We start from the raw sequence: 26,991 nt of genomic DNA, 5'->3' as shown, positions 1-26,991 counted from the left end.
GGAAACTCATTTCAGCCGCTTGTATCCGAGATCTTGTTCTTTCAGTCATGACCCAAGGTTCATGACCATAGGAGAGGGTAGGAACGTAGATTGAGCCTTTCGGCTCAGCCCCTTCTTCACCACGACAGACCAGTACAAGAACCGCACTACTGCTGCTGCTGCACCGAACCACCTGTCAATCTCACGCTCCATCCTTCCCTCACTCGTGAGATCCTGTGGTACCCAAACCAGACTCCCTCCAGCCCTTGGCTGCGCCTAGAAATTCTGTTCATATAATGTCCAAATAATGAACAGAACCAGTAACAAGGGGAAGCCCTGCAAGACTCCAACATGCACTGGGAGCAGGTCTGACTTGCTGCCGGCAATGCCAACCAAGCTCCTGCTCCGGTCATACAGAGGCCGGACAGCCCGTAGTAGAGGGCCCCTGGACTCCATACTCCCAAAGCACCTCCCACAGAATGCCACGAGGGACACGGTAGAATACCTTCTCCAAGTCCACAAAACATATGTGGACTGGTTGGTCAAACTCCCATGAACCGTCGAGCACCCTGCGGAGGGTGTAGAGCTGGTTGCACGACCAGGACGAAAACCACATTGTTCCTCCTGAAATTCTCCTCTGCAGTACCCTCCATAGCTTCCCTGGTAAAGTCTATACCAGGGAAGCTATGGAGTGTGATCCCCAACTTAGCCCCAACTTAGGAGTGGTTTAGAAAAGTTCCCAAAGCAAACTTGAGGTAGAAAAAGACAGACGCCTTTACATTAATGAGAAGGTGTGGTTGACCCTGTTGGCAGGTATGATACATTTTAAAAAGTGTGTTTGCTTGACCAAACAACAAATAAATAAATAGAAATGTAGTCTTTGTCTGGTTTATGCCCATCACTTTGACCTTATCATACAATTTAGTCTATTAAGTCATGCTATATATGTTATGTCGGGGTACAGAATTAACCAAAAACAGGCCTCAGAGAATTAGAGAGTGCAAATATAGACAGTTTATTGTGTGGACAAAATTGAATGTTCAGATTTTGAGCTGAGCCAAGCCGGTGTTGGAGAGAGGTAGTAAGAATCACAGGTAGGCAGAGACGGAGAATGAGTTTGGCTGGCTTAAAGTGCGTGCGGTGTGGCTTGAGGCGGTCTGATGCAAAGAGAGAAAAAACAGGAGCATCAGAAAACATCCACGATCAGATCAACAACAAACATCAACAAAAAATCTTACCTGGAATTTAACACAGTTAAAGAGTCAAAGCCGAGAATACTACCACATGGGGAAACAGATGATCTGGCGAAAACTGGAATGAAGAACTGTAGTTTATATACTTTGGTGGTTAGATGAGCCACAGCAGGTGGATAGGGAGTGGGAGGAACAACATAACGCCCAGCTCACCACAGACACAACCAAGGGGACATTCCAAGTCTCTTAAATTGCATCCACATTTCCCCCACTTGCACATCTTTTCCTTGCGTCTTAGGGTACATCTCAATTCTCTTAATTGTTGTTTCCTCGCTCCTCACTCGAAGTTAGGTTGCCTCTGCATGTGCACAGTGATCACCTTGTAAACACTTGCCATTCATCAACAGCTGTCTCCTCTTTGTTGGGGCATTCTCCATCTCAGCTCAGCTACACTACATCACTTACAGTACATCACTGCAGGTGAAGAGTACTGGTTGTAGTGTATGTAGCCCGAGTAAATCCAGGGCTTAGAAGGTGAAGGAGGGAGGGGAGATGTGGAGACAGAAGAGAAAGATTACGCAGTACCATCTGAGAGGAGAAGGAGAAGCTGCCAGAGGCTTGTGTATCCACTTCTTTTAACAACACCAACAGGTGGGTGCAGAAACTCATGGTCACTGCATAGTGCTGCTGTTCTAACACTGAGATGCTATTGTACGTAACTACAGTAACAATTCTGATTTCTTTAACAATGGTTTTCTATCATGTATGTTGTAAAACTCAACCAAAAAGTCTAAGTGTGACAAATAAGGAATTAAAAAACTGAAAACCACTGAATTTGATGACAGATTCATTCTCTTTTAGTTTTCATCCAAACTGGTACGATTTCATTTAAAGTCAGGGTGTATACATGTTTCAATGGACACTTTGAATATATTTAATTTCATTAAATATATTTTCATTTTTATTTATCCAAGAGGCATTTATTTTTTCACAGCTGACTCAAGTTATTTATATGAATTGGTGGAATTTGTTTTGCTAATTACTTTTTCATAGTCCATGCAAGCTACTTTGTGTTAGTACAGTTAGTATAGTTACTAAAATGATGAATTGGGTGATGATGGCTTGTCATTTTCAAGCACTGGACTGTTTTTTGTTTTTTTGTTGTTTTTTTGTTGTTTTTTTTTTTTTGGTTGGGCTGCAGGCATGCTGCCAGACTTGGAGAAGATCATTGAGAGCATCACCCAAGGTGACCAGGACACTGTCCAGCTCCTACTGGACAGCTACATCACCCAGGTCATTGATTGTTTCTATGGCTACGGCTACTGTATCAGTCCAACTAGAAAAATATTCATTTTTGTAACCATTGAACAGCCTGATTACAGTTGGTAACATAAGAACCTTAATGCAGTAATGATTAACTGTGGATAATATTTAAACAATGCTGCTTTCATTCAGTTCCTGTTAACCCCCTAAACTTCATCTTAAGTGTAATATCTCTTTCTAGATGGTAACACTAAAGAAAATTGTGCTTTGAAAAATGAGTGGAAAGAACATAATTGTAATTATATAATTAGCTGAAATAAATGGTTTGAAATAATACAAAGAGCAAATTGTTCATTTGCACTAATGTTGACCATTGTCTGCATATTTCTCTGCTAAATTATATGATTGATTTCAGTGGCATTAATGTTTTTTGTCTCACTTCTTGTCTAATCTGTGCTGCTCTACCAATGTGGACATAAACGCTGCTGCTTTTACCACCCTACCCCTGTTCTCCCTCCTCCTCACTCTCTGCAAAAGCTACACTTTTGACCTTGACTCAACTCCCAATCCATGTATTAAAGTTGTCCAAGAGGCATTGCCCCCTCATTATCACTCCCTTTATGTTCTTGGTCACTGCGTGTGTTCCAATTCTATGCTGTTAATTTTATGTGTACTATTGCACCACTATTGTAACTATATTGTGCTATTGTCAGCTATCTTCCTAATCCTGTGTTCTTCTGTTTCTCCACAGTATGCAGAGTGCTTCTTTTTCAACACTGAGGTGCAAGAGAGAAAAAAGGTCAGTACACAAAACCATTTGACTTTCTGCCAGCATGACTGTCCCTTCTGCATTTTCTTTTCATCTGTCCCATCATTCAATGTATAATTTTCCATTATTATCTGTGTATTCTTTTGCCATTTTTTCTACTGCTACCTTCACCCTCTCTTTTCAGAGTCCCAGCTGATCCCGATGCTTTCACCCTGTTCCAGATCTGAGAACCAGCTGTTTAGTCTCTCTATTCCTATTCCTTGCTTTTGTATACACTGTCTGCATCACATAACATATCTTTATCAACTTATCTTTGTATTAAAAATACCAATCCCCATAGGTGATCATATTTTAAATTATGTCCTTAAAATCCTATTTGAATAATAATCAAACCTGATACATCATTTATTGCATTTGAGTTTCCAGTCAGTCTCAGTGTCATTGTGAAAGCCTGTAGAGCATAGCAGCTCAAAAAGCTATAAGCTATATTCATAACATGCTACAGTATGAACAAGTTATTCACAATAATACTTTTGTTAATAAGATATCATTTTATTGATCCCACACCAGTGAAATTAAGATGTAACAGACAGCAATAACAGCAAGAATGAAAAGGAGACGTCGAAAAACAAACACAAAAAAAGTCATACAAAATAAAACCAATATGTACATTATACCCCTTTAATGTCCGCTCCAAGAAAAAAGCAATGTAAAAATTAGTATTTTTGTATTTTTTATGTTGTTGGGCCACTAATAACATGAATAATAATAAAAACAATTTCACATACCCACCAGTTTTTAAGATTTGAAATATTGCTTTGAATATTTGCACATGTAAGTAGTCGTATTAATATATTTACAGGTCGTATTTCAAAGTACTAAATAAGGCAAATTGATAACAGTTAGGAGTTCAGTATCACTCACATTTTCCATTTTCAGGCTACTCAAAGATCTCCACTTGATAGTCAATGCAGTATAAAAAAGGCAAACAAGCAAAAAGCTTGCCTGCAGACAGCCCATATGCAATGTGTTAAATAATTCCTGTCCTCAGTAGAGAAGAATTGGTCAACACATTTCTATAAAAACACCTGGACCAAATTCATAGGGCACTCTGTACAGTGCGATTTTATGAGTCCTGTGGAGATTTTAGTATTGTCAGTGTTTAGTTTGGACCTCACTGGTTCCATTGCCAGGGTAAACCAGTTCACTGTTAAGTTAAAGTCCAATGAGGCAAACAAAATCCAAACAAAGCAAGCAGTAGACCAAAATTCAGAAAACAAGCAAATCTCAGAAACACTGGAGAAACACTCACAAGGGCAAGAACACTTAACACAACTGGTACAAAGACAGTCTGGCAAAGACATTAATACACAGGGGAGGGAAGACTAACTAACTAACTAACTAACTAACTAAGGAACAGGTGAACAGTCAATCACACAGGAAGTAAAGTACAAGATGACACATGAGATAAACCTTCAACATGAAACAGGAAATAACAAAACCAAACAAACCAAATCACGACAGTTCACTACTGTTCAGTGGATGGTAAAAGCTTTAACCAATCTGCAACTTTACCAAGCTGGAAAAGGACTGACTACTGAAAACCAAATGATGCTTAACAGTAGTGTCTTTGTGTCTAGCTCCTCTGCTTTGGCTCCTCTATGTCCCTCCTCCACTTATAACTTCATCGCTCTCTGATGCCTGGATGTCATTACTTTTTTAACACATTCATTTCTGTCACTTTTCATGGATAAACTGACTGCAGCAACGACAATTGGAAGAGGTAAATAAATCAAAAGGAAAGAGAGAGAGACACAGAGAGAGAGAAGCTGATTAAGAGTTTACACTCAGTAATCTGTAAAAGGAAAAGGGCTTAGAATGCTTAGTCTCTCTCTCTCTCTCTCTCTCTCTCTCTCTCTCTCTCTCTCTCTCTCTCTCTCTCTCTCTCTCTCTCTGTCTCTTTGTGTGTGTGTGTGTGTTTCAAAATCAGTTTTGTAATCATGTGTCTAGCTGTATGTTCCAAAGCTGCTTGGATACTTCATGACTCATCATGTTAACCTTCACCTAGCAGATATCCTTAAGCCACACTAATTAACCTTGTGCAGCAAACCTGTGTTCCTGGACTATGACAATCAATACTACCAAGACATTTGGTAACCCTTTAATGACAGGTCAGTCAGTGCATAAATTAGTTCAAATAATTAGAAAATGAGCAAATGAAATAGTTGTATAGTGAAGTTATATCATTGGGATGACTAATTATATGTTAACTGAGAAATAACTGGTTAGTAATTGTTATAGTACAACTGTTGATGGCAAATACCAGTGGTTTTCAGCAACTAATGAAGACACATTTATATGTTGTTAATTGTAAAAATGTAATTGTTAAAAAAGTAGTCCTCGAAATTTGCGTTGCATTGGAGTTAAAGGACGGACTGTATCCTGATCAATAGGTAACATCCAGATTCCTTATGGTGGGCTGGAGGCCAGGACAATGCAATTCACAGTAGTTATATCACAAGATATAGATTGAAGGATCTAAGGTGTTTATGGGCAAGGTCTATAACTAACTAACAAAGTTTTTTATGAGTTTAATAACAGAAAATTGCAGGTCATCCAGGTCTTAATGTAGTAACAATTGTTACGGTTCACAAATGAGAGAGGCCAGGACCCAGATGCTTACTGGAGACTGAAACTGCGTCTCCTTGTGAACCTTCTATTTTTGCTTGTTTTTTTTTCTTCAGTTATATTGCAATGCCCCACCCTACCCTGCTGTGATGACCACTCATGACATTACAAGATTCTCTGTAAATATCAAGAATTGAATGGAGCAATAATTGAGCCTGGCTTTATTTCTATCTTTGTTAGTGATAGATACATTTTCCTTAGAAAGGTATTTATTTGGCATATCGCATTTTCATTAGTTTGTTTACTTTGCTAAGGTATAGTTTGACCAGTATGTTATAGTGGACATGATGTTTGTTCACAACAGAATACTTCCAGGCTTGATCTTTACATATCTTAATAGAAATATGAGCTCAGTCTTTCTTTCTCCCACTGTGGGTTGTGAAGCAGTGAACACGGCATGCTTAAGATATGAGTGATGACAAACGTGATGTGGCTGTAGTCATCCCATAACAAATTGTTTGCAAATCAGTACTTCTGCACCGCTTCAATGGGGATAAGGAGCAGATGAACCATCAATGCTCAATTTATGAAATATGCTTGTGTTTGCATGTTGCAGCTATAATCTTTTGCCATTACTAGTGCTAACTCTCCCTCTTGGTTGACCAGTTCAGGAAGAACAAAGTGAGGGACTATGCTCCCGACTCTGATTCTGACATTGACTCAGACAACGATGAAACTGATCTTCTTCTCCGACAGGTAGGTCAGTGATTTAAGTTTTATGCATTTGCATTAAATGCCCAAAATACCTGAGACCTTGGGTGGGGTTGACTACTCAGAGGGTCTTTAAACTAACTAAACTACCAACACACTCACCTAGAAATGGCTCTGCCAAACTCTTCAACGTCAAGCTCCAAGTGGCCATGGTATACGATCTGTAATCCGTTTCCGGCTCGTAATTGTAACCAATTACAAGACTGAAGTTTATCCTGAAAGTGTTCTGTAAAGAAACTTCCCACAATGGTAGACACCATAGATCCTGTGTCAAACGAACACTTTACCTCTGCATCTGCCAACTTAATGGTTATACATAGGATAAAAACATGCAATTAAAACAGTGCCACTTCCTAGACCCCTACCCTAAAGTCCTTCCCAAACCAATAAAACAAAAGCTCAAAAGCTTAATGAACTAAAATGTCAATTAAAAATTAAATAAAACAAGCAAACGTTCAATAAAACAAGTAAAAATATGAATAAATCTCAAGCAGCAAGTTAAATAAAGCAAATGAAAACAGCAGAGGCAGTTCCTGCTCTGCGGAGACCCAGATGCACATTATTGCTTGTCAACTGTAATTTAACCACTCAATATGGCCAAAAAAAAGGGTATGTTGATTAAGCGCAACACTCCTTTAAACTGGACAACGCTTGGGACCAAGCAGACACTCGGCTAGGTGTCTTAACGAGCACCTAGCCGAGTGTTTCAACACAAACTAACACGGTTAAAGCAGTCGTTGCATCGCACACCACATACCTCGAACAGAGGGAATGAGTAACCCAGCAGCAGGAAAGAATGGCACAATGCAACAGCAGAAAAGGAAGAGTGAGGCTTACTATTACAGGTTTTTATATCTGGGGGACTAATTTTAGTGGCCGTGACAAGGGCATACGTTTACAGGAGCATGCATGGCTGCATGTAAACAGGAATATTAGTGGGATATTCATTTTCATTAGACATGCAAACAGCTTAGGAGGAATTTTGTCCTTTTTCAAAATTTGAATATTTTATGAATTTAAATGTAGTCATTGACTTGTGGCCAACTCAGTTAAACCCCTAATGCATGATATGTGCATACAATACAATCATTTCACTTCTATTTCTTTCATTTTGCACCTTTCTTTTTCAAGTTAATTTCTCTGAACTGTAATCACTGTAACATGTCCCTCTTGACGAAATGTTCCTCCAGCGTTTGGCCACAGCCCTGCTGTGCTTCATCAGTCATCAACTACAACCAGCAGTGTTAAGGAATTGCCTGCATACACTTCGTATCTTGTCCCGGGATCGGAGGGCCTTAGGGCCAATGGTCACTGATAGTGCCCTTTTCACCTTGGCAAACCTGGGAGGCATCAGTTTACTGCAGGCATGGCCACAGCAGGAAGAGGAAAAAGCTGAAGATCAGTCAGCCACAACGTGCAGCGAGATCCGCAAAAGAGGAGATGCAGATGCTGCATCATTATCTGTTAGCACTGTGCTTTCATTTTCTACTCCTGTGGAGGTAGCTGGTGCCACCACCACAAGTGGCTCAGTTGATCATTCCTATAAGTGGAGAGGTGATAGCGGTCATGTGGTGCTTGCCCGTGGGAAGAAGGACACCCGTGAAGAGAACAGTGAGGAGGAAGATAAGGAGGAGGATGGAGATGTGTGTAGGAAGGAGGCCATGAAAGTCTTGTGTAATGTCATCTACAACAGCCCAAGGGCACAGGAGAGGGCCAGCGCGCTGAGGTGACACTTTTTAAATTGGTAGACTTACTGTATAGGCTTATCCATAAAATGTAAAATAATGAAAAATTGTCCATTATTGAGGTTCGTAACAGTTGAAACAAAGTGCCACAAGAGTTGAGTCCCGATAACTAGTTCCATTTTAAATCCCTTTGCAGGTTGGCAAAATACCTGGAGCTCTCATGCATAAAATGAAAAAACTTATCAAGCCTTTAATCTACTTTTGCTTGTTTTTATTAGATTAGTGCACAAAGCCTTGAGGTAGTCATTTTCAGATGGTGCTGACCATCACTTTGGTTGGTCCATCACTTTGATTCGCAAAATTACACATAGCTGGCAGCTGATTATACCAACTGCAATTAATTATTGGTAATTTTTTGTGAAAGTAAAAATTAATAGAATTGTGTAGAACCAGTTCTTGGGCACTTCATGAGCAGTCTGACATGGAATAGCATTAGCTAACTGAGTGATATGTTGCGATACAGACTTCACTGTATATTGACTAATACTACGATGAGTACAGAATGATTGTTTACCCTTTCGTTTACCCAAAATATTGTGGGAGTTTTCCATGCAAGCAAGTATTCCTTTAGTTATTCCTTTATATTAGTATAATATGGGTTGTTTTTTAGAGCATAAATGTGAATATATACTGTATGTATTGATGATGATGATGCTGACCAACACCCAGCCTGGCTTATTTTTTTCTATTCCTGTTTCCATGGAAGGCTTCTGCAAGGCCTGTGGGAGAGTCTGAAGCAGGGGATCTGTAGCAGGGTGTCATCCAAAGGCCAGTTTTACAAACTGAGACTGCTCTTCTTACTGACAGCTCTGAGGCCTGAGCTCAGGGTGCAGCTACAACAGGTAAAATCTATGGAAGGTCCATCGGACCACATCCATCAGGATAACATGCCACAAAGCCACAAAGATCAAATAATCTCAAACTAGTTTCCTGAATATGAGAATGAGTTTACTGCACACAAACTCTGGGATGTGGTGGAACAGATTCACATCATGGATATGCAGCTGACATATCTGCAGCAACTGCGAGAAGCTATCATATCAATATGGACCAGTCTCTGTGAAACGTTTCCTTGTTGAAGCTATGATATGAATAAATATGGCAATTCTGAAGTCGAAAGGGGGTCCAACCAGTTACTTTTTCTCTTGGTACTCAACGGTTAGTTTACAACATTGTAACCTTAAAATAGATGGAATGCTTTTCTGCAAATCATAGAGTATTACTAGATTACAATCTTAAAGAATCATTACAAGCAAAATGAATATTGCTCACTCCAAATATGACTACCTGAGGGCCAGATGTAATACTGGTAACACCACACCTGGTAAAACAGACCCCAGATTAGGGACTATACAACCAAGCATTTTAGAATGGCATGTACTGAAAATCTAATTTACCATTACCATCTCGATACATCCAAGTAACAGGAAGATTATCATTCAGGATTAGTCTTTTGACATTCTGGAAAGGAAAACTGTCTCTGAGACCACAAGGTTTTTGCCTCTTACTGGAGAAACTGAGCAACTGTTAATTGCAACATGCCTTCAGATTGGGCCCCAATCCAACTTTGGGGAAAGCAATAGAATCTTTTAGCAGACTCCTTGCCCTGAATAAAAAAGGCTGTAATCAGTGTGCCTCAAACCATGGGATAAAGTTTATTGAAAAATTTCAATATCTTTTGGAAGCGTGAAGACGGCTTTAAGCCTGACAGGGTACATCCAAACATCACTGGTTGTAGACTGCTCTGTGTCAAACTACTCTTGGGATGCCATAGCAAAACAACAATGCACAGATAAGTGCAAAGACCAGCACACACAATCAGACAGTCTGTAACTGTTTCACCCAAGGTTTCAGAGGATGTCTCTGTCCCAGTCAGGGATCTAATGCCTCCCTTCTCCCCCTCCATCACTTTCACCAGGGACCCAACATTGCCCCATCCTAGCACAACCACAGTCACTAATCAAGCTGCCAGGCTGAGGTTCAGTCAAAAATGAATTGAAGCTTTTACCACAGACCATCATCACAAAGGTGTCATACCAGTGATCCTAAATAGCCAGGACTGCAGTCAAACAAATAGTAGCAATCACAGACCATCTGATACATGTCTCAGCCACAGTCACCATCAATGTTCAGCCACAGCCAGACGAAACAGGAAATTTACATCATTTGACCATCTTGCTCTTGAGCTCAAAGCAGAATTATCAGTGGTCATCATTGGATTGCATTTGAGTCACAAAGCTATGACTGCTTTCAATGATGTGGTTGAACATTTCAACAAACACCATATCTTGTCATCTGCTTAAATACTGTGATTCCCCTAAAGGTTAAAGAAGAGGTTGACTGACAGAATCTTCCCATGGTTAAACAATAGCAGTGTTCATGAGAGTTCAGTGAGCAACTGAAAGAAAATGGGGGGAAACCAGGCTTACAGTTCAGAATGTAAGACTGTCTATAACAAAACAATACGGCGGGCAAAAAAGGATTATTTTTACCCAACCCATCTGCAGTTCTCTGCATCAAATTGTGAAGAACTTGCATTGTTCTTGAACAACAAACGTTTTTAACTACTTTTTACTTTTCACTTTTTCATTAGGGCTAATAATGCTGCTGATGTAAACACAGATGAACTCAACAAAACCTGTAGAAAAAGATGTAACCATAGGAAAATTCAGCTGTATTACATTCATTGAGCTCTGCATGATTGTCTCTGAATGTAAGTCTTCCACATCAAGTGTTAGCCTGATAAATATATCACATAACATCAGGCAGGAATTAATTCAGGCCTTAGAAGACAACATAACATAAATGAAGCTGCTCTCCATGAAATAATCTTTGACCTCAGACTAAATTCTGATAAAAAGAGGGTCTTATCTCGCTTGGTATTAGACCTAAGTGCAGCATTTGATGCAATAATAGACCATAATATCTTATCCAATCGTCTTGAAAAGTTGGTTGGACTTTCTGACTGTGTGTTAAACTGATTCATATTTTACATCAAAAGAAGAAAGTTTTACATTACTTCTTCAAAGTTTTCCTTCCACAGTCTGAGATCATGTGTCTGAGAAACATGCCATCTGTTTTGGGGTTGCACAAGGAAGCTGCCTTAGTCCATTATTGTTCTCAATATATTGTACATGCTGACATTAGAGAGAACAATGTATGTTTCCATAGCTTTGCAGATGACACACAACTGTACATCTCTGCTGAACCAAATGATGCTGCAGCCATAGACTGCAATATTGTCTTTTGGCCATAAATAAATGGATAATAGACTATACTTAAATCTTGCTAGTTGGCCCTAAAACAAAAAGAGAAATGGTGTTTAATAATATAAGGAAATTAACCCCTTGGATTAAATCTGAGGGTGCAAGTCATCACATCCCACATCAGCAAGGCGACAAAAAGGTCATTTTTGTCTTAGAAACATGGCTAAATTCCGACCATTTGTAAATCAAAAAAGATGCTGGCCAATTTATTTCTGCATTTATTTCAAGGTGACTTGATTTCTGTGATGCACTATATACTGATCTCCTGAACAAAGGAAAACACAAAACCCCCACAAAGACTTCAGCTCTTTCAAAACTCTGTAGCTTAGCTATTAAGCCGAACCAAAGCACATTAGTCCAGTTTTAGCTGCCCCGCACTGGTGTTGTGTAGCAGCTAGAATTGATTTTAAGGTCCTCCTCCTTTTATACAAAGCCCTTCATGGGCTATGACCACAATACACTGCTGACTTTTTTGTGCATTATTTGCCTTCAAGAACACTAATGATCTGCTGCTGGTTTATTGGAGATCCCCAGCAACAGCCAAAAGAAAATTGTGGATGCAACTTTTGTCAATTACATACCAAAGCTATGAAACACACACTTTATCGAAGTCAAGGAAGCCAGGTTGCTAAACATTTTTAAAAGAAAGTAAAAATCTTAATATTAATAGTAATTACTAATACTACTACTATTACTTTTTATTTTTTCATTCATTTAATGTGATCAAGATATAACATCAGAATAATTATGCCATAACTTTAATGGGCATCTGTACAGACTAGTCTATCATACAATATGAGTTTTAGGTAGTACTGTATACTCTAATCTCTGGAAACGTCACTTCAGCCAAACAGTGAAGACTGATGTTCTTCATCAACAACAGTCACAACAAAGTCGCAAAAGTGTCAGGAATGATGAAAAACGTGCTTGGATACAACTGCAGATTGCATGACTTCATTGTTTTTCTCAGATCAAAAAATGGTCTTTTCTCAGTCCATGCATCAATGATTTACATCATCCTCAGTGTTTTTTTGTTTGGTTGTTTTTTGTTGTTTTTTGCCTACATCAGGAGCGTGGAGTGTCGGTGCTGACCAAAGCCCTTGAGCAGTGCGTGACTGTCAGGTGGGGTGGTGGATATGAGGTGCTTAGTGACAGCACAGCTCCTCCCATCTCCAAGGAGATGTCCCAGGAGATCATTGAGATCCTCAAGACACTCTTCAACATCACTCACATGCTCTACAGGCAGCAGCCAGATGAGGTGACCTCTTAAACACACAAATCAGCTGTACAAACAATTTTAGCTGAACTCATCATTAAGTCATGGCTTGCTGGTTGCATTCACCTGGTGTCAATGGGTGTAGTGGAGTATCCTTTCCCCCTCCATTAGCCAGCTGATGTGCCCTTGAGCAAGGCACTCAACCCCCAAATATGCTCCCCGGGCACTTGAATGCAGCCCACTGCTCCTGTGTGTTTCACTGCATGTTGCATATGTGTGTTTCAGTGAATCAGTGATGGTTTTAAATGCAGAGACTAATTTCCCAGTTTGGGATTATTAAAGTAAATAAAAAAAAGTATTGTTGCATTGTGTAGGCAGCTTCATGTCCTTAGTTGAATAAAAAAAAATTAATGATACACACTGAGGCAGTTGGTGGATTTGGCAATTTATGTGAGAAATAGCTTTCTTCCGTTTCAGCCACTTTCAGATCGGGAATCTATATGTGTAACTGCAAGCTTCATATAGATGAAGGAAAATTCCAGTTGTTTACAGCTTGGGTGTTATTTACATAGTTTTGTATTTTTCTCAGTTATGATAATGATGTACTTACCAAAGTACAATATTAAAAACCAAAGTAAGACACAAGCTGTCAGCTGATCTGAGCAGCAATTTTTCTACTTTCTTCTTACAGAATCAGAATATTTAAAAAATGCTTTAATCACACAATAATTTCATGCTTATTGCATGTAAATCACAATGCAATGCACACCAGGACAGTATGATGCACAGTAGGATGCACAGGATTCATGTCCAGTGCCAACATTCAGTAGCAGTGACAGTGGTGTATCCTTTGTACTGTATATCAAAGCAGAAAGTAAGGAGAGATTGGGATGGTGGGTAGTTGTGTATTGTGTCAAATTTCCAGGCAAGAAAAGATACGAAATCCCTCAAGCATGTTCTGAGTTTGCCCTGTGATGCCCTCTTAGTTTGACATGCCTGAAATACCTCCAGAAGGAGGCATCCAGGGGACATCAAAAAGGACACTCCTATTGACTGCATGTATCCAGGATCTTATTCTTTCAGTCATTTCCCAAAACCAGTGACTATTATTAGAGTGCTTTCATGGGGAAATTATGTAGAAGGAAAATGTAATTTTAGTCATTACATGAATGAATACACATTCTGCTTATGCACTATGTGTGCAATTTATTGATATTTGCTTAGTATTGTATATCGTTCTCCAGTTTAACAGAAACATAACATCACTTAAACCACATCTTTTTCCAGAACTCAGTTTTTTTCTGAGTTTGTTTATCTGTCTCGTCTTGCTCAGATACACAATTGCAAAGACAGAATAGGAGCCACCAGCTCGGTCTGCCATTCCACAGGCACTCAGTCTCAGATGTGACGTAACAATTAGAAAGTCAGTCCTTCATTGCCCATTCAGTAGCCTAGAGGCAGGGGTTTCCACCCACGGCAACCTTTCACCCTCTCCACCAGAATAATGATGTTCCATGCCCCTACAACCAGTTTTTCGGTCAGGGGTCATCATACCAAGCTCATTGATAACTTCATTGTGTTTTAATAAACCTTCACAAACAAACGCTCACATCTTTCAAACTCCATTCCAGCTGTTATGTTGTTACTAGCAAGCAAAGCAAGATAAACTGACCAGATGGCATCACTATGACATCATAAGGGATTTTCTCAGATTAATCAAAAATATTCCTGAGCCACAGATGACATTACACAGGCTGAGTAGTGTTAATCATGACAAGTAAACTGGCCTTGAGACAAGAGCACAAGAGTGCCCCTTTAAAAGCAGACGGGTGTGTCTTTTTCAGGAGGATGCTGCTCTGTATCGCCATCTAGCAGCTGTGCTGCGCCACTGCCTGCTGCGTTCATGTGATGGAGAAGAAATTCTGGACGAACTTCAAGGGTCAGACTGCTGTTTTGCAGCTTTTAACATAACATAAATGTTTTTGAAACATTTTTAAATGGATGATAAAGAGCCTTGATAATATTTTTCATGTTAATGTTTTAAAAAGTTATGACTTCCCTCCACAGACATATAGTTAACATCCTGTCAGCATTGCCACTGACATGTCTGGATGTCCTACTATCTGTCCATGTGGATCAGGCGTCCCACAAGTGGGAGGGAGTCAACATGGACTGTGTCCAGACATTGCTGGTGTTTATGGACAGACGCCTGAACAGGGCAAGTATGTGTATGTGTGTTGAAGTAAATACACAGGTGTTGTGAAGACTTTATGTCATTGACCCAGTGATAAATAGTCCAAAAAAAAAAAAAAAAAAAAAAGTGAAATGGAGTGCACTAATGAACTTTACAGACCGGAAAGCAAAATCAACACCTTCACCAAAATAATTTACACTCTTAACTAAAATAACTACAACATTATTATCCGGCAAAACTAAGACATAAAAAAAGGAGACATGCCAGCAGTTTTTAATCTAATTTGACATCAATACAAATATGCAGCCATGTAAATAAAAAGACCTGCCAACTTTTCACAGCATATGACCAAATGTATACCAATTTTCTTTTTGATGACAAATTGTCATGACATGCCTTCATGAGAAGTAATAAAGTTCCACAATTCCCAATCATAAAAAGGCAACTAGTGTTCTGTTGAAGCCTGGATATTAAGATTTCTGTATTTTCCACAACTGCTCAATAAAATCTAAAATTATATATATAGCATGTCTACTAATTTCTCCATGTGCACCTGTGTGATCATGAGTAAATCAGACTACAATACAGGCAGAAATGATGTTGCCTTGACATCATAGTGATAGGAAACTGAATTAACTTTTCAGCTTGGAACTGTTCAGTCAATTACTTTTCATGCTAGGATGGTGGGCTGCAGATGACCTGGGTTGAAAAGCTGTGTTAAAATAAATGTTAGTGAAGTGAAAGGTAGAATCCCTGGGTGGTCAAGTCCAAGTACTGGCTCTCAACAGGTGATGTCAGGGTTGAAGTCTTAGGCTGACAGGGATTGAACCCAAAATGCAGGCACGATGGAGGGCTGGTGCAAATTGATGAATTTATCAACAAAGAAAACGAAAAAGCAGGTAGGCAGGCAAGACTCTAACAGAAGTCCAAAGTCCCAAGAAGTAAACAAACAAACAAACAAACAAAAAACAGGAATCACAGGAAGACACTGGAGAATAATCATACTGACTTACAGGCTTGACACAGGGAAACAGAGACAATGACCTGACAACCACTGAGGGGAACACAGGTGAAACAAATCAAACAATCAGTGAGGAGGGAAAAACACAGGAAGTAAAGCAAAAGAGGACACGAGGTGAATCTTCAACATGAAACAGGAAGTGACAAAACCAGACCATGACAGGTGAAGTATCAAGGTAGATGATGATGTTACAACAATGCCCTAGAACAGAGTTCTCATACCTTAAAGTGCCAAAATACCTAAACAAAATTCTTCCCAAATTAATGCATAGCACAGATTGTCGCTATATGCAATTGGGCATAGTAATTATTTCAGATCAGCACTTAAAACATCCACCAGAGCCTTTGTGAGACAAAGACTAATTCATGCTGAAAAACAGAAGATCAAACACTTCTTAATGGGGGGGATTGTGTCCTTAACACGTGAAGGCTAGGGATTTCTTCAGAGAAAGTGTAGTTATTATACTTACATTACCCGTTTACATGTTTATGCAACAACAACCACTGGGTAATCTTTCCATAAAGTGCATGAGACAACTTAAATATTTAATCATCTTAACTAAATGCTGTTCACCTGCTGTGCTGACTCCTGATTTCAGTAATAAAAAAAGAGAGACACAAAAGTAGACACAGTCTAAAACCTTAAGGGTGCTTTTCGGTGCTCACTATGTGCAGAACATGTATTGAACTGATTGGCAACACTTAGTAAAATTCTATGTAAATATCAGTCTATAGGAAGCACCAATATTGACACATGTAATAACTTGGAATCTTGCTTTTTCACGTCTGTTTTTACTTATACAGGCTTATGTGAAACTGGCTGTAATTTGCTGTTATACAGGGTCAAAAGCTGAAGGAGAAACTAACCCCTGTACTGAATCTGTTAACTGAGAGTTCACGGGTACACAGGGAGACACGTCACTACTTGCGGCAAAAGGTAATGTATTTTTTCAACTACAGCATCAGGAAAGCGTCCCCTTCAGTCTGCAGCAGTATGTTAAAGTTATTAGGGATTCGATGTTGCTGAGAAAAATAGCCAAATACAAAATCCCAACCAACTCCAATTGAGTAATTACAGGAATACTGGGCGCACCGACATTGGTTTTTAGACACTTTGTCTAAAAAAGGTAGTCAGTGCATATGAAGGTTCATGGAAATTAACAAAACCCTGACATTAGAGTGACTGTAGGCTTGCTACTTTAGCATTGGATATAGTACTACAGTGAATCTCATCTGACCCCAACTTTTGGCCCCAGATCTTACCCCCACTGAGGGACGTTGCCATCCGACCTGAGCAAGACACCTCACTGAGAGGCCAGCTGGTCTGCCTGATGACCCACGTTGACACAGATGTGAAGCACTGTGCTGCTGAGCTGCTCTTTGTCCTCTGCAAAGAGAATGGTATCATCTTAGTTCAACACAGACTAACTTACTTCAACGGCAGAGGTCTTCTGTGATACAATTTTTTTAATGAAAAACCTTTTTCATTCAGATGCTTCTGACAAATGACAACACAGTTTAGAAACATTAACCTTTAGGCCATGATCAATCATATCGAGGGTCATGGCAGCGTTTAGAACTGTGAAATTTCTGTGAAATCAGTTCAATACACTGGAATCACCATCACACACATGGAATGGCTTGCATATCATGGAAAGATATGCATCAAGAGACCATCTGAACAACTATGAACAACTTCATATGTGAAGAGTACAAGACAGTAAAGTTTGCATCTTGTGTCCCTTCACAGTCAGCCGCTTTGTTAAATATACGGGTTATGGCAATGCTGCCGGTCTACTGGCAGCTCGGGGACTGCTGAATGGCAGAAGAAATTCAGGCGACAGCCAGTATGCCTCCCAGTACTCCAGCGATTCAGACTCAGACACAGAAGAGTATCGGGAGGCCAAAGCCAGGATTAACCTGGTGACTGGCCGGGTGGAGGTGGAGCAGCCTGACCCAATGGAGGGTATGACAGAGGAAGAGAAGGAGGAGGAGGCCCGTCGCCTCGTCAGCATGATCAACAGACTATCACGGCAAGTGTGTTAAGTGTGGTATTGCTCATAATGTAAGACAAATACTGTAAAGCGTATTTAAGGGAAACTGATTAGATACTACTGTCCCTTCCTTTCTCTTACACAGAAACGAGATCATTCAGCCAATGGCTGTGACAGCAGAGGGGAGACTGGCTCCACTCTGGGGCCAAATGAGGAGCTGCACACTGGAAGAAGAGGAAGATTCAGAGGAGGATTTGGATCTGATGACAGTGGGAAGAAAAGAAAAACAGATGGAATAGAATGGAGCAGTAGACTAACAAGACAGAGACACAGACAGGGAGTAAAAAGCACTCCTCTCTTCACCACTTATTTCTAGTGTACTTCTTCCTGCTGTTTTCATAGTTGCTACATCATATGGCTGCAGGCATAACCGTCATTCACAAAGTTACATTGTTTTAAATGGACATGTTACTACAGTATGAATGGTCATACAACACTGTATGAGGTGTGCTGCAACGAAGGTTTGAAAAACAAACAACTTTGAGCTTTGAATCCATTGACCTTTGAGAGATCAGCCAATGGCTTCAGCCTTCTGTAAAATACAGTAGAAGAAATACATCAGAGAGACAAACCAATGGGCATGCAGAGCCAGTGAGGACAAAAATTTGAACACTATTTTGTCAGTGAGCAGCACTTATGTTATTTATAGTATTTTGTTGCAAGACCCCTGAGAAGCTTTGCAATGGAATTATAATTTGTTAATCTGTCAATGAATGCAGATTCACAGAAAAATACCAGTTTAAAATAACTGTCAGCTTGTAGATTTTTTTTTTTGTCATGTAAGGACAAATGAAAATGAAGCCTCCTTAAATTCAGCACTACAACTTCCCAAATCCAATTTTACTGTACATATGATAAACTGTTACATTCACATGCAGAACTGCAAAGTATTGCCACAATTGGGGTGGTGAATATGGGACAAAACAATAGGTTACATCAGATAATGCTGCTGAAATAGTTTGTCTTAACTCCTTCTTTAATCAATTGTGGATAAAAATGCCAGATATTTCAAGCAGCAGGGGCAGAAATGATGGCCAAGATGTGGAAGAGATGTTAAACAACTAGCATGATGTTCACTTCAATTTATTTATATAGCGCCAAATCACAACACAATTTATCTCATGACACTTTCCATATAAAGCAGGTCGAGACCACACTCTAATGTACCCAACAATTCTAACAATTCCTCCATTGGCAAGTACTTTGTGATGGCAGTGAGGAAAAACGTCTTTTTTAAAGGCAGAACCCTTCAGCAGAAGCAGGCTCTGGATGGGCAGCCATCTGCCTTGACTAGTTGGGTTTAGAGACAGAGATAGAGAGAGAGAGTGAAAGTAATCTGCACAGAGGTGACAATAATAATGACAGCTATAATAATAATAATGGAAATATGACTAATAATAACAGTATTTGGTAGTATGTGGTATGTGTACGATGGTTAAGTATATATTATATATATAATATTTATAATATAATATATAATAGTATATGTTAGCATATGTACAGTACATAACAACAATATGTATATATATTATGACGAATAAATAAAGCCAGACCATGGTATTGCTTCAACCATATCGTAAAATATTCTGTGTGGTGTGCACGTCTTCAGGTCCTAACGCGCCACTGCAACATGTGACACGTGCTTCAGAACAGCTGATCAGACTGAGACTTTACCTTAAATCAGATACCTGGCTACCTTGCAGTACATAAAGACACTCAGGTCCCTCAGCAGTGGTGTTGAAGAAATGTTGAACTGACTTAAGTACACACAGACACACACACACACACACACACACACACACACACACACACACAGATATATATATTTAATTTACTATTTTTTTTCTGGTACCATGTCAATTTTTACAACTTGTTTTGGTTATGTGCTATAAACAAGAAGTATTGAAAAGTGCTTTCATTATGTCCTTTCATTATATTCAATATAATTTCAGATTTATTTTAATTCAGCACAACAAAGTATGGGACATCTAACACTTGATTTCAGATACTAGAGCATTAGATCAATACAAGCTCGCTCTCATCTAGAGAACTCTACAGTGACATTTTTTTCTTTGCTCACTGTTCTTGGACCATAGCCTGTGTCTCCATTTAATTAGGGAATGACTCAGATCACCAAATCCAGACTGACATAATCAGTTTAGACACCACCAGCCTGAGCTTAAGAGCTGACCAGTGGATTACATGCCTTTCAGATGCATTTGCCACTCTTTGCAAACACTTGCAGACACTTTCAACAAATTCAGAGTGATTTAATTAGGACATTTCCCTAAAAGAAACTGGAGTTGGCATACCATGGAGGACCAGGAAGAAACCACAGTTAGAAATGCCAAGGAGTGCCAAACACAGAACGGGGAAAGCAAAAGAGAGCAGGAAGAGGAAGGAGAGAAAGTTGAAGAGATGGTGGTCGATAGAGACATGGAGGATTGGAATGGGTTTATTTCAGAGGAGATGGCATTGGGTGAAGCAGAGGAAGGGGAGGTGGTGGCTGAATGGAGACCTGGTGAATCAGTGACCCCGCAGCATGTCTTATGGCTCAACAGTTACACTAAGGGTGAGTCTGTTATTTACAGCTTTATGTTATTTATAGCCCATATAAATGATTTACAGAGTTCAAGTAGCGAACACATCTCAACATCAACTGTTTGGAGGAGACAGTGTGAATCAGGCCTTCATGGCTTCAAGAAAGCACTGCTGAGGGAGGCCAACAAGAAAAAGAGAATTATTTGGGCCAAGAAACACAAGCAATGGACATTAGACCAGTGGGAATCTGTACTTTGGTATGATGAGTCCAAATTTGAGATTTTTGGTTCCAACCACCCTGTCTTTGCGAGACACAAAGAAGGCGATTAGATGGTATCTGCATGAATGTTTCTCACCTTGAAGCATGGAGCAGGAGGTGTGACATAGGGGTGCTTTGCTGTGTTTACTGCATAATTTCACGTGTTGTCTTCAATATTAATATACTATGTAGAAAGTAATAAAATTAATGAAATAAAATCAAACAAACAATGAATAAGATCCAGACTTTTGATTGGTACTGTGCCCCCCTCTGCCCTTTTTTCTTTTAAATACTTGTCTTAAAATACTCTGTTTGCATTCCTTTTCTAACAACAGATTGTTAGCTAATAACTAGTCATTTGCTTAATGTTAAATCTTAACGTTGCAAAGTAATTGAGGTTACAATTTGTTTAGATTTATCCATGAACTGTATGCTACCCGTTAACCACTAGTGCAGTTGCAATTCATGAAAACAACTTACCTAAAATATCAAGAGCCACACTAATTTGCAAATTTCTATTCACATCATAGTAACTATAGTTGGTAAAATCAAATAGCTCAGGTATCCAGCAACAGCCACCAGTAGTTTGTCTTCCGTGACTGATGGTTCCAAGTATTTTAATTTTCTGCTAGGCTGTGTTAGTTAAATAAGTAGTTAAATAAATAAAGGATAAATAAATAGAGGTGCTGGTTATAGTTATTTTGAACTATAATTATATTTATATTTAATCGTTTCATACACTGTAAAACATTCCTCAGCAAAGTCATTTGTAAAGTTACACATTTCAGGAAACTATGTATATATTTATATGTATTTATGTATGCATGTATGCACTCCTGCCAATCTCACACATTCTTTGTCTCTCTAATTCAATGCCATGTAAAGTAAAAAACCAAAATTTTCAGCTGTTGTTGGTTTGATGTGTGGCAGAGTATCTGTGTTCACCAGACGACAACATCTACAATGTAAACTTCTCTCGCTTCAAGATCAGGGACCTGGACAGTGGAGCAGTCATCCTTGACATCAAAAAACACTGTCCAACAGGTACCTTTTCATCTCTTCATTCTTATGTTTGTTGAGATGCTGAGTATTATCAGGAGAATGGAAAAACAAGACTCGAAGTCGAAAACTGTGGTAGTAATCCCCAGAGGCTGCATTGGTATTTACAGCCCAGACTGAAATGTATCGGAAGGTATGGACAACATAAGATGCTGAAAAGTTTGATATTCTAATGACTTATGATGACTTGATTAGCTCTGTTTGCTGAAACCTCATATTAACTTTGACCGAACTTTAAAATGCATTTGTATACAGACCAATGATGGAATGAAGATCACCAGAAACAATTTGATCCATCCTTCAGCGACAATGAATATCCAATAAAAAATGTCATGAAAATCCAGCAGTTAGTCTTCAAAATACCTTTTGTCAAAGAGTCATCAACCACAGAAATCATCCACTGGAGACCATAAATATTCAAACCATATTGGATGGAAATATAACTGATATTTTTCTCTAGATCTATGTGTTGTGATGTATAGATGTCACAACGTAGATGATAGATGGTTTTGTGACATCAGCTGGTTGTTCAAAAGAGTGCCACATTGAATTTCTCATTCAAGCAAGATTATACCTGTCTTAAAGGACTTCAGTAGTATAGTAGTGTTTTTTGCTATGAAGCTATGGAGAATGAAGGTTCATGGAGAGGAGGAAGAAGTTTGATCACCTTTGACAGTGAGTCCATAGCCTTCCTCAGTGGATGTTACTGAGATGAGCCTGTTTTCATGAATGTTCCCCTCTCCCTAGTGAAAGGTTCATTGATGGCTCCCTATATTATGCAGGGGGGTTTGCAAACATCTTAAGCTATTTTTATCTACAGTACAAATAAAATAATGTTCAGTTGAAGCCAACAGCAGCACTGTACTGATTTGAGACAGCTGCTAAATGTTGGTGAATTACACACACAAAATAAACTGTTTTTAACGTCTCTCGCTTCATTTTTCTTCAGAAATTCAAGACGTCATTGAACTTGATACAAGCAGATTCATCCAGTATCACTTCTCCCCTGCATTCCTGGCCCTCAGAGAGATAGGAGCTACGTAAGTTAGAGATATTTTTTTTCTGTTGGATTAATGGCTGTGACTGCAGTGTGTATTGAGCACAAGACCATGTCGGACTGCTGCACCAAAAAGTTAATGTTTTTGGTATTCACATTTCCCCCAGAGTTTCTTGAAACAGTCTTGCGTTTACATTCCCAGGGGTTGTTAGTGGAGAACAATGTCAAGAAGAAATCATTCTTTTATTTTTAGTTAAACATGCTTTACAGAAACTGAGAGAAACAAGGGCTTTCAAGACATTAAGGGATCTGTTGGTTCAATCACTCATGTAGTTGCTACATTGTAATGCACAAGGTCACCCAGTAAGCATGAGCCTTCACAACACAGTCCTCTTCATCACAGACCAGGGTTCCTCTAGCTCTGGGCTTGATATTCATGATACACTCAAAATGGATCGACCCTATGTCAGGGAGTGGTAACCAAAATCCAAAACTCAATGGACCATGAAAAACACTCACAAGGGTAGATGGGCAGAAGACAGGGAACAAAGACAGAACAGGGAAACCCTGAACAAACACAAGAGACGTAGCATGGCTCATAGACAAAAGACAACACTCGAAACATGGCGTGGTTAAATACTAAGACAGCTCAGAAGAAACACATACATGGAGGATGGCATGGGAACAGACTACACCAGAGGATGCAGGACGAACATTTACATGATTTGTGACAAGACTAGAGAAAACACACACAAGAAACGAGGCTTGATTAGAGACATAGACAACACTAAAGAAACAATCTCATGAACTGGACTTGGCTTTGGAACAAGGACAATTCTAACACACTTTCAAGAGGCAAAGCATGGCTAACAAACACTAAAGACGCTGGACAAACATTTACCAGAAACGTGGCATGACTAAAGACAAAGACAACATTAGAAACACACTTACATGGAACGTGGTATTGACATGAAAAAAACACTCACTAGTGACATAGGGCTAGGGCATGGATTCTCAGACAGCAAGGGAAACGCAGATGACCTGACAAAGACTGGGGGGAAGACACAGACTTAAATACACAAGGGAGGACAACTGACACACAAATGACACACAGGTGGAAACAGATCAGACAATCACAAGGGCGGGAAAACACAGAAAGTAAAGCAAACAAGGAAACATAACTTGAACCTTCAAAATAAAACTTGTGATAACACACAAGGGGAATCTTCAACATAAAACAGGCGTGACAAACACGGATCATGACAGAACAAAAGAAAACCTTCAACATAAGTGACCCCCTCTGTGTCATCAGGTTTCTGAGAGAGGCTTTGAAGCCTGGAGCTTGGCTTTTAGCAGAGTCAGTCCAAACTATCCTTAAAAATGTTGAGTGTGAAAGTTCATTCTTGGGAACAACAGTTGTGACAAAAACAAACAACTTACAGAGTAATTCTTCCTAAATTACAGTGTAATTAATTGTACTAACAAAGTACCAGTAGAGTCCGAACCAATACACACAATTGTAGGAACAAGGGAACCAGAAGTTAGTGATTAAGAGGGTAACAATCTAGGAACATATTAAGATTTTTACTGAAAGTATTTTATCTAACTAAATAACAATTGACAATTTGGTGTTTGTGACTCATTTTAATTATTAACAACTCATGCTTTAGTTTTTTAACCACTAGGTACTTATTCTAATATTGCGGAGTGCATGTTTTTATGAAAGCTCAGGACACAACTATGTAGACCTTGAGATAAAATTATATTTTCTTAGACACTGAAGCTTTGTGATTAACAGTGTTTTCCTTCTTTTCCTGTTTGAGTGGGGAGTTGTGTATTTAGTTGCCCTTACAGGAATAAATAAAGTTGAATTGAAGTAAATTGTACTGAAGAGAGTTAAGAAATCCTATGCCGTGATCCTGCATCACCCTTGACATGCATTCCAATGTCAATGAGGCAAATATGCTCATGATCAATAGTTATTTATGTAGGAAATGTATTAATGTCACTTATTTCATCTTGTTACTCCAAAAGCCAACACTAAGCTTTACACATGTACATTCATGCATAAATCCGAAAACTGGACTTGCTGTCCATGTATCCTAGTTAATCAAATATTATGACTGTGGAACAGTTTATCAAGGTAATACAAATACTTTCTTGGCATGTTTCTCAGGTTGGAGTTCACTGTGGGCAGCAAGGCACTGAACCGATTCCGCCTGATCGAGAGGCATTTTTTCAGAAACCTTCTGCTCAAAACCTTTGACTTTGAGATTGGCTTTTGCATCCCACACAGCAGAAACACCTGTGAGCACATCTACTGCTTACCTGACCTGGAACCAGAGACAGGTATGATTAAAAGTTCTACACAAACAGACATACATACTCAAGCATAGTTGTTTATATGTCAAGCAAGGCTTTGTATATAATAGGGACTTTATAAATATTGGAGTGGGAGGGGGAACCTCGTGTTTCACTTTTACCAACCAACCTAATACTTTTTTGACAAACATTGCTACATCTTAAAATTATATGACAGGTACAACTTGTTTCTTAAGAATTTGAGATGGTGCACTCCTACTCCAATAATTTACAAAGGGCAAGGTCATACATTAGAAGCTGAAAATTATGGCATTATGTCGTTTGGAGGATAAATAAATGTGCATTTTAGTAAATCTGCATTCATGTAGAAATAGTTGTACACCTTACATCTTACAATGTTTAATTCCTGCTGAACATTTTTCTGTTTTGCTCTGCATAGTGGAGGAAATGATTGCCAACCCGTTTGAGACACGCTCGGACAGTTTTTACTTTGTCAACAACAAGCTGATCATGCATCACAAAGCCGAGTACTCCTTCACCCCACAAAGAGAAACTGACACATCCAGGGAATCGGGAAACTGTCAATGAACGGACTCAGCCTCTGGTGTTGTTCATTAATGTTGCTTAAGGCTGTAAAAATGTTATTTTGTATGAGGTTTTATTTGGTGGGAGAGAATTCAATCATATGCTACTGCTGTGGGAAAAACTTCAGACAAGTAATGAGTGCTTGATTAAAATGTCAAAAACTGGTACTGTTAGAGTTTATCACATACTGGAAGATTAATGCATTCTTCTTCAAGCTATCAGGAGATAATCATAATACTTGTTCTAATTATGTTCTATCTATCAAAATAACATTTACATTCAACTTATTTGTCTATACAAAAGCACTAATTCCAATTTTATTGAATAAATTACTGTATCAGCAACCCAGTCTCACATCAAAATGTGCAATAGCTGCGTTCGTCCACAGCACAAAAACATATTATTTTCCGAATATGGGCTCTAAAGCTGTGAGGTGCCTGCATTCTTTTTGGCCTCTTCTCTTTAAAGGATAACTTTCGTTTTTTACAACCTGGACTTTATTTGTAGCATTAATTACGACCATTTAGACACCCTGACAACTTTGGTGGCATTTGGAGTCGTTTTGAAGAAATTAGCCCCAGAGGAGCGGCGCGTATATCCGTATAATGCGAGTTATCGGGGCACCCGTGCGTAGCCTCTATAAACGCATAATCTGCGGCATATTCCAATATTTTGTTATGATATGCTGGTGCTATTCCCCTCTGAGCCCGTGGTGGCATGTTATCAACATCCAGTGTCTCTAGACAACTACTTCTGAAGTGGATGACGTCATTTTCGAGCGCCACGCGCTGCGAGCAGCCAGCCACAACACGGCTAACTCTGCAGCGGTCAGCTAGTTTAGCTGTAGTTTGCGACTGTTATTTTTCACAAAATGGATGAATAATTTTCCGACTCTGAGGTGGTGGACGATGACTTTGTTTACAATGGACGTCCTCACCGTTTTGAGCCGGAGTACACGGACGAGGAGCTCCTTGAAAGGAGGACGCGGAGGCAGAGAGAGGAACAGCTTGCCAAACAACAACAAACGGCTGCGCGTCCACGAGTAGACGGTAACTGGTGGTGTTCTTGTGGACAATGTTCATCGATGACAACAGAGGAGGATATGTTCATCGATGACAACAGAGGAGGAT

At 39.3% G+C, this 26,991-nt stretch overlaps 2 protein-coding genes across 3 annotated transcripts; both read left to right on the top strand.

The window, feature by feature from the left end:
• Positions 1-1,714: 1,714 nt before the first annotated feature.
• si:ch211-195b15.7 (synembryn-A) lies at positions 1,715-19,795 on the top strand. The gene is made up of 14 exons (XM_041957327.1): positions 1,715-1,823; positions 2,374-2,465; positions 3,187-3,234; positions 4,970-4,987; positions 6,499-6,588; positions 7,794-8,329; positions 9,055-9,190; positions 12,684-12,872; positions 14,675-14,769; positions 14,898-15,048; positions 16,886-16,981; positions 17,301-17,445; positions 17,795-18,077; positions 18,184-19,795. Exons 2-14 carry the CDS (start codon positions 2,376-2,378, stop codon positions 18,335-18,337), a joined length of 2,031 nt encoding a protein of 676 aa, XP_041813261.1. The 5' UTR covers positions 1,715-1,823; positions 2,374-2,375; the 3' UTR covers positions 18,338-19,795.
• A 541-nt stretch (positions 19,796-20,336) lies between these two features.
• On the top strand, positions 20,337-26,375 carry unc119.2 (unc-119 lipid binding chaperone B homolog 2). Of its 2 annotated transcripts, none has more exons than XM_041957362.1 (5): positions 20,337-20,670; positions 21,847-21,942; positions 22,907-22,997; positions 25,131-25,303; positions 25,716-26,375. In XM_041957362.1, the coding sequence occupies exons 1-5, from the start codon at positions 20,412-20,414 to the stop codon at positions 25,862-25,864; spliced, it is 768 nt and encodes a 255-aa protein (XP_041813296.1). In that variant the 5' UTR covers positions 20,337-20,411; the 3' UTR covers positions 25,865-26,375. The 2 variants fall into 2 exon arrangements, with proteins under 2 accessions (XP_041813296.1, XP_041813295.1); XM_041957361.1 differs by having other exon boundaries at positions 21,829-21,942.
• Positions 26,376-26,991: the final 616 nt, after the last annotated feature.

This window comes from Chelmon rostratus, chromosome 17, assembly GCF_017976325.1.
Source record: "Chelmon rostratus isolate fCheRos1 chromosome 17, fCheRos1.pri, whole genome shotgun sequence".
NCBI classification, from domain to species: domain Eukaryota; kingdom Metazoa; phylum Chordata; class Actinopteri; order Chaetodontiformes; family Chaetodontidae; genus Chelmon; species Chelmon rostratus.
The sequence above is the reverse complement of the archived record's forward strand: the minus strand, read 5'-3'. Positions and strand labels throughout refer to the sequence as shown.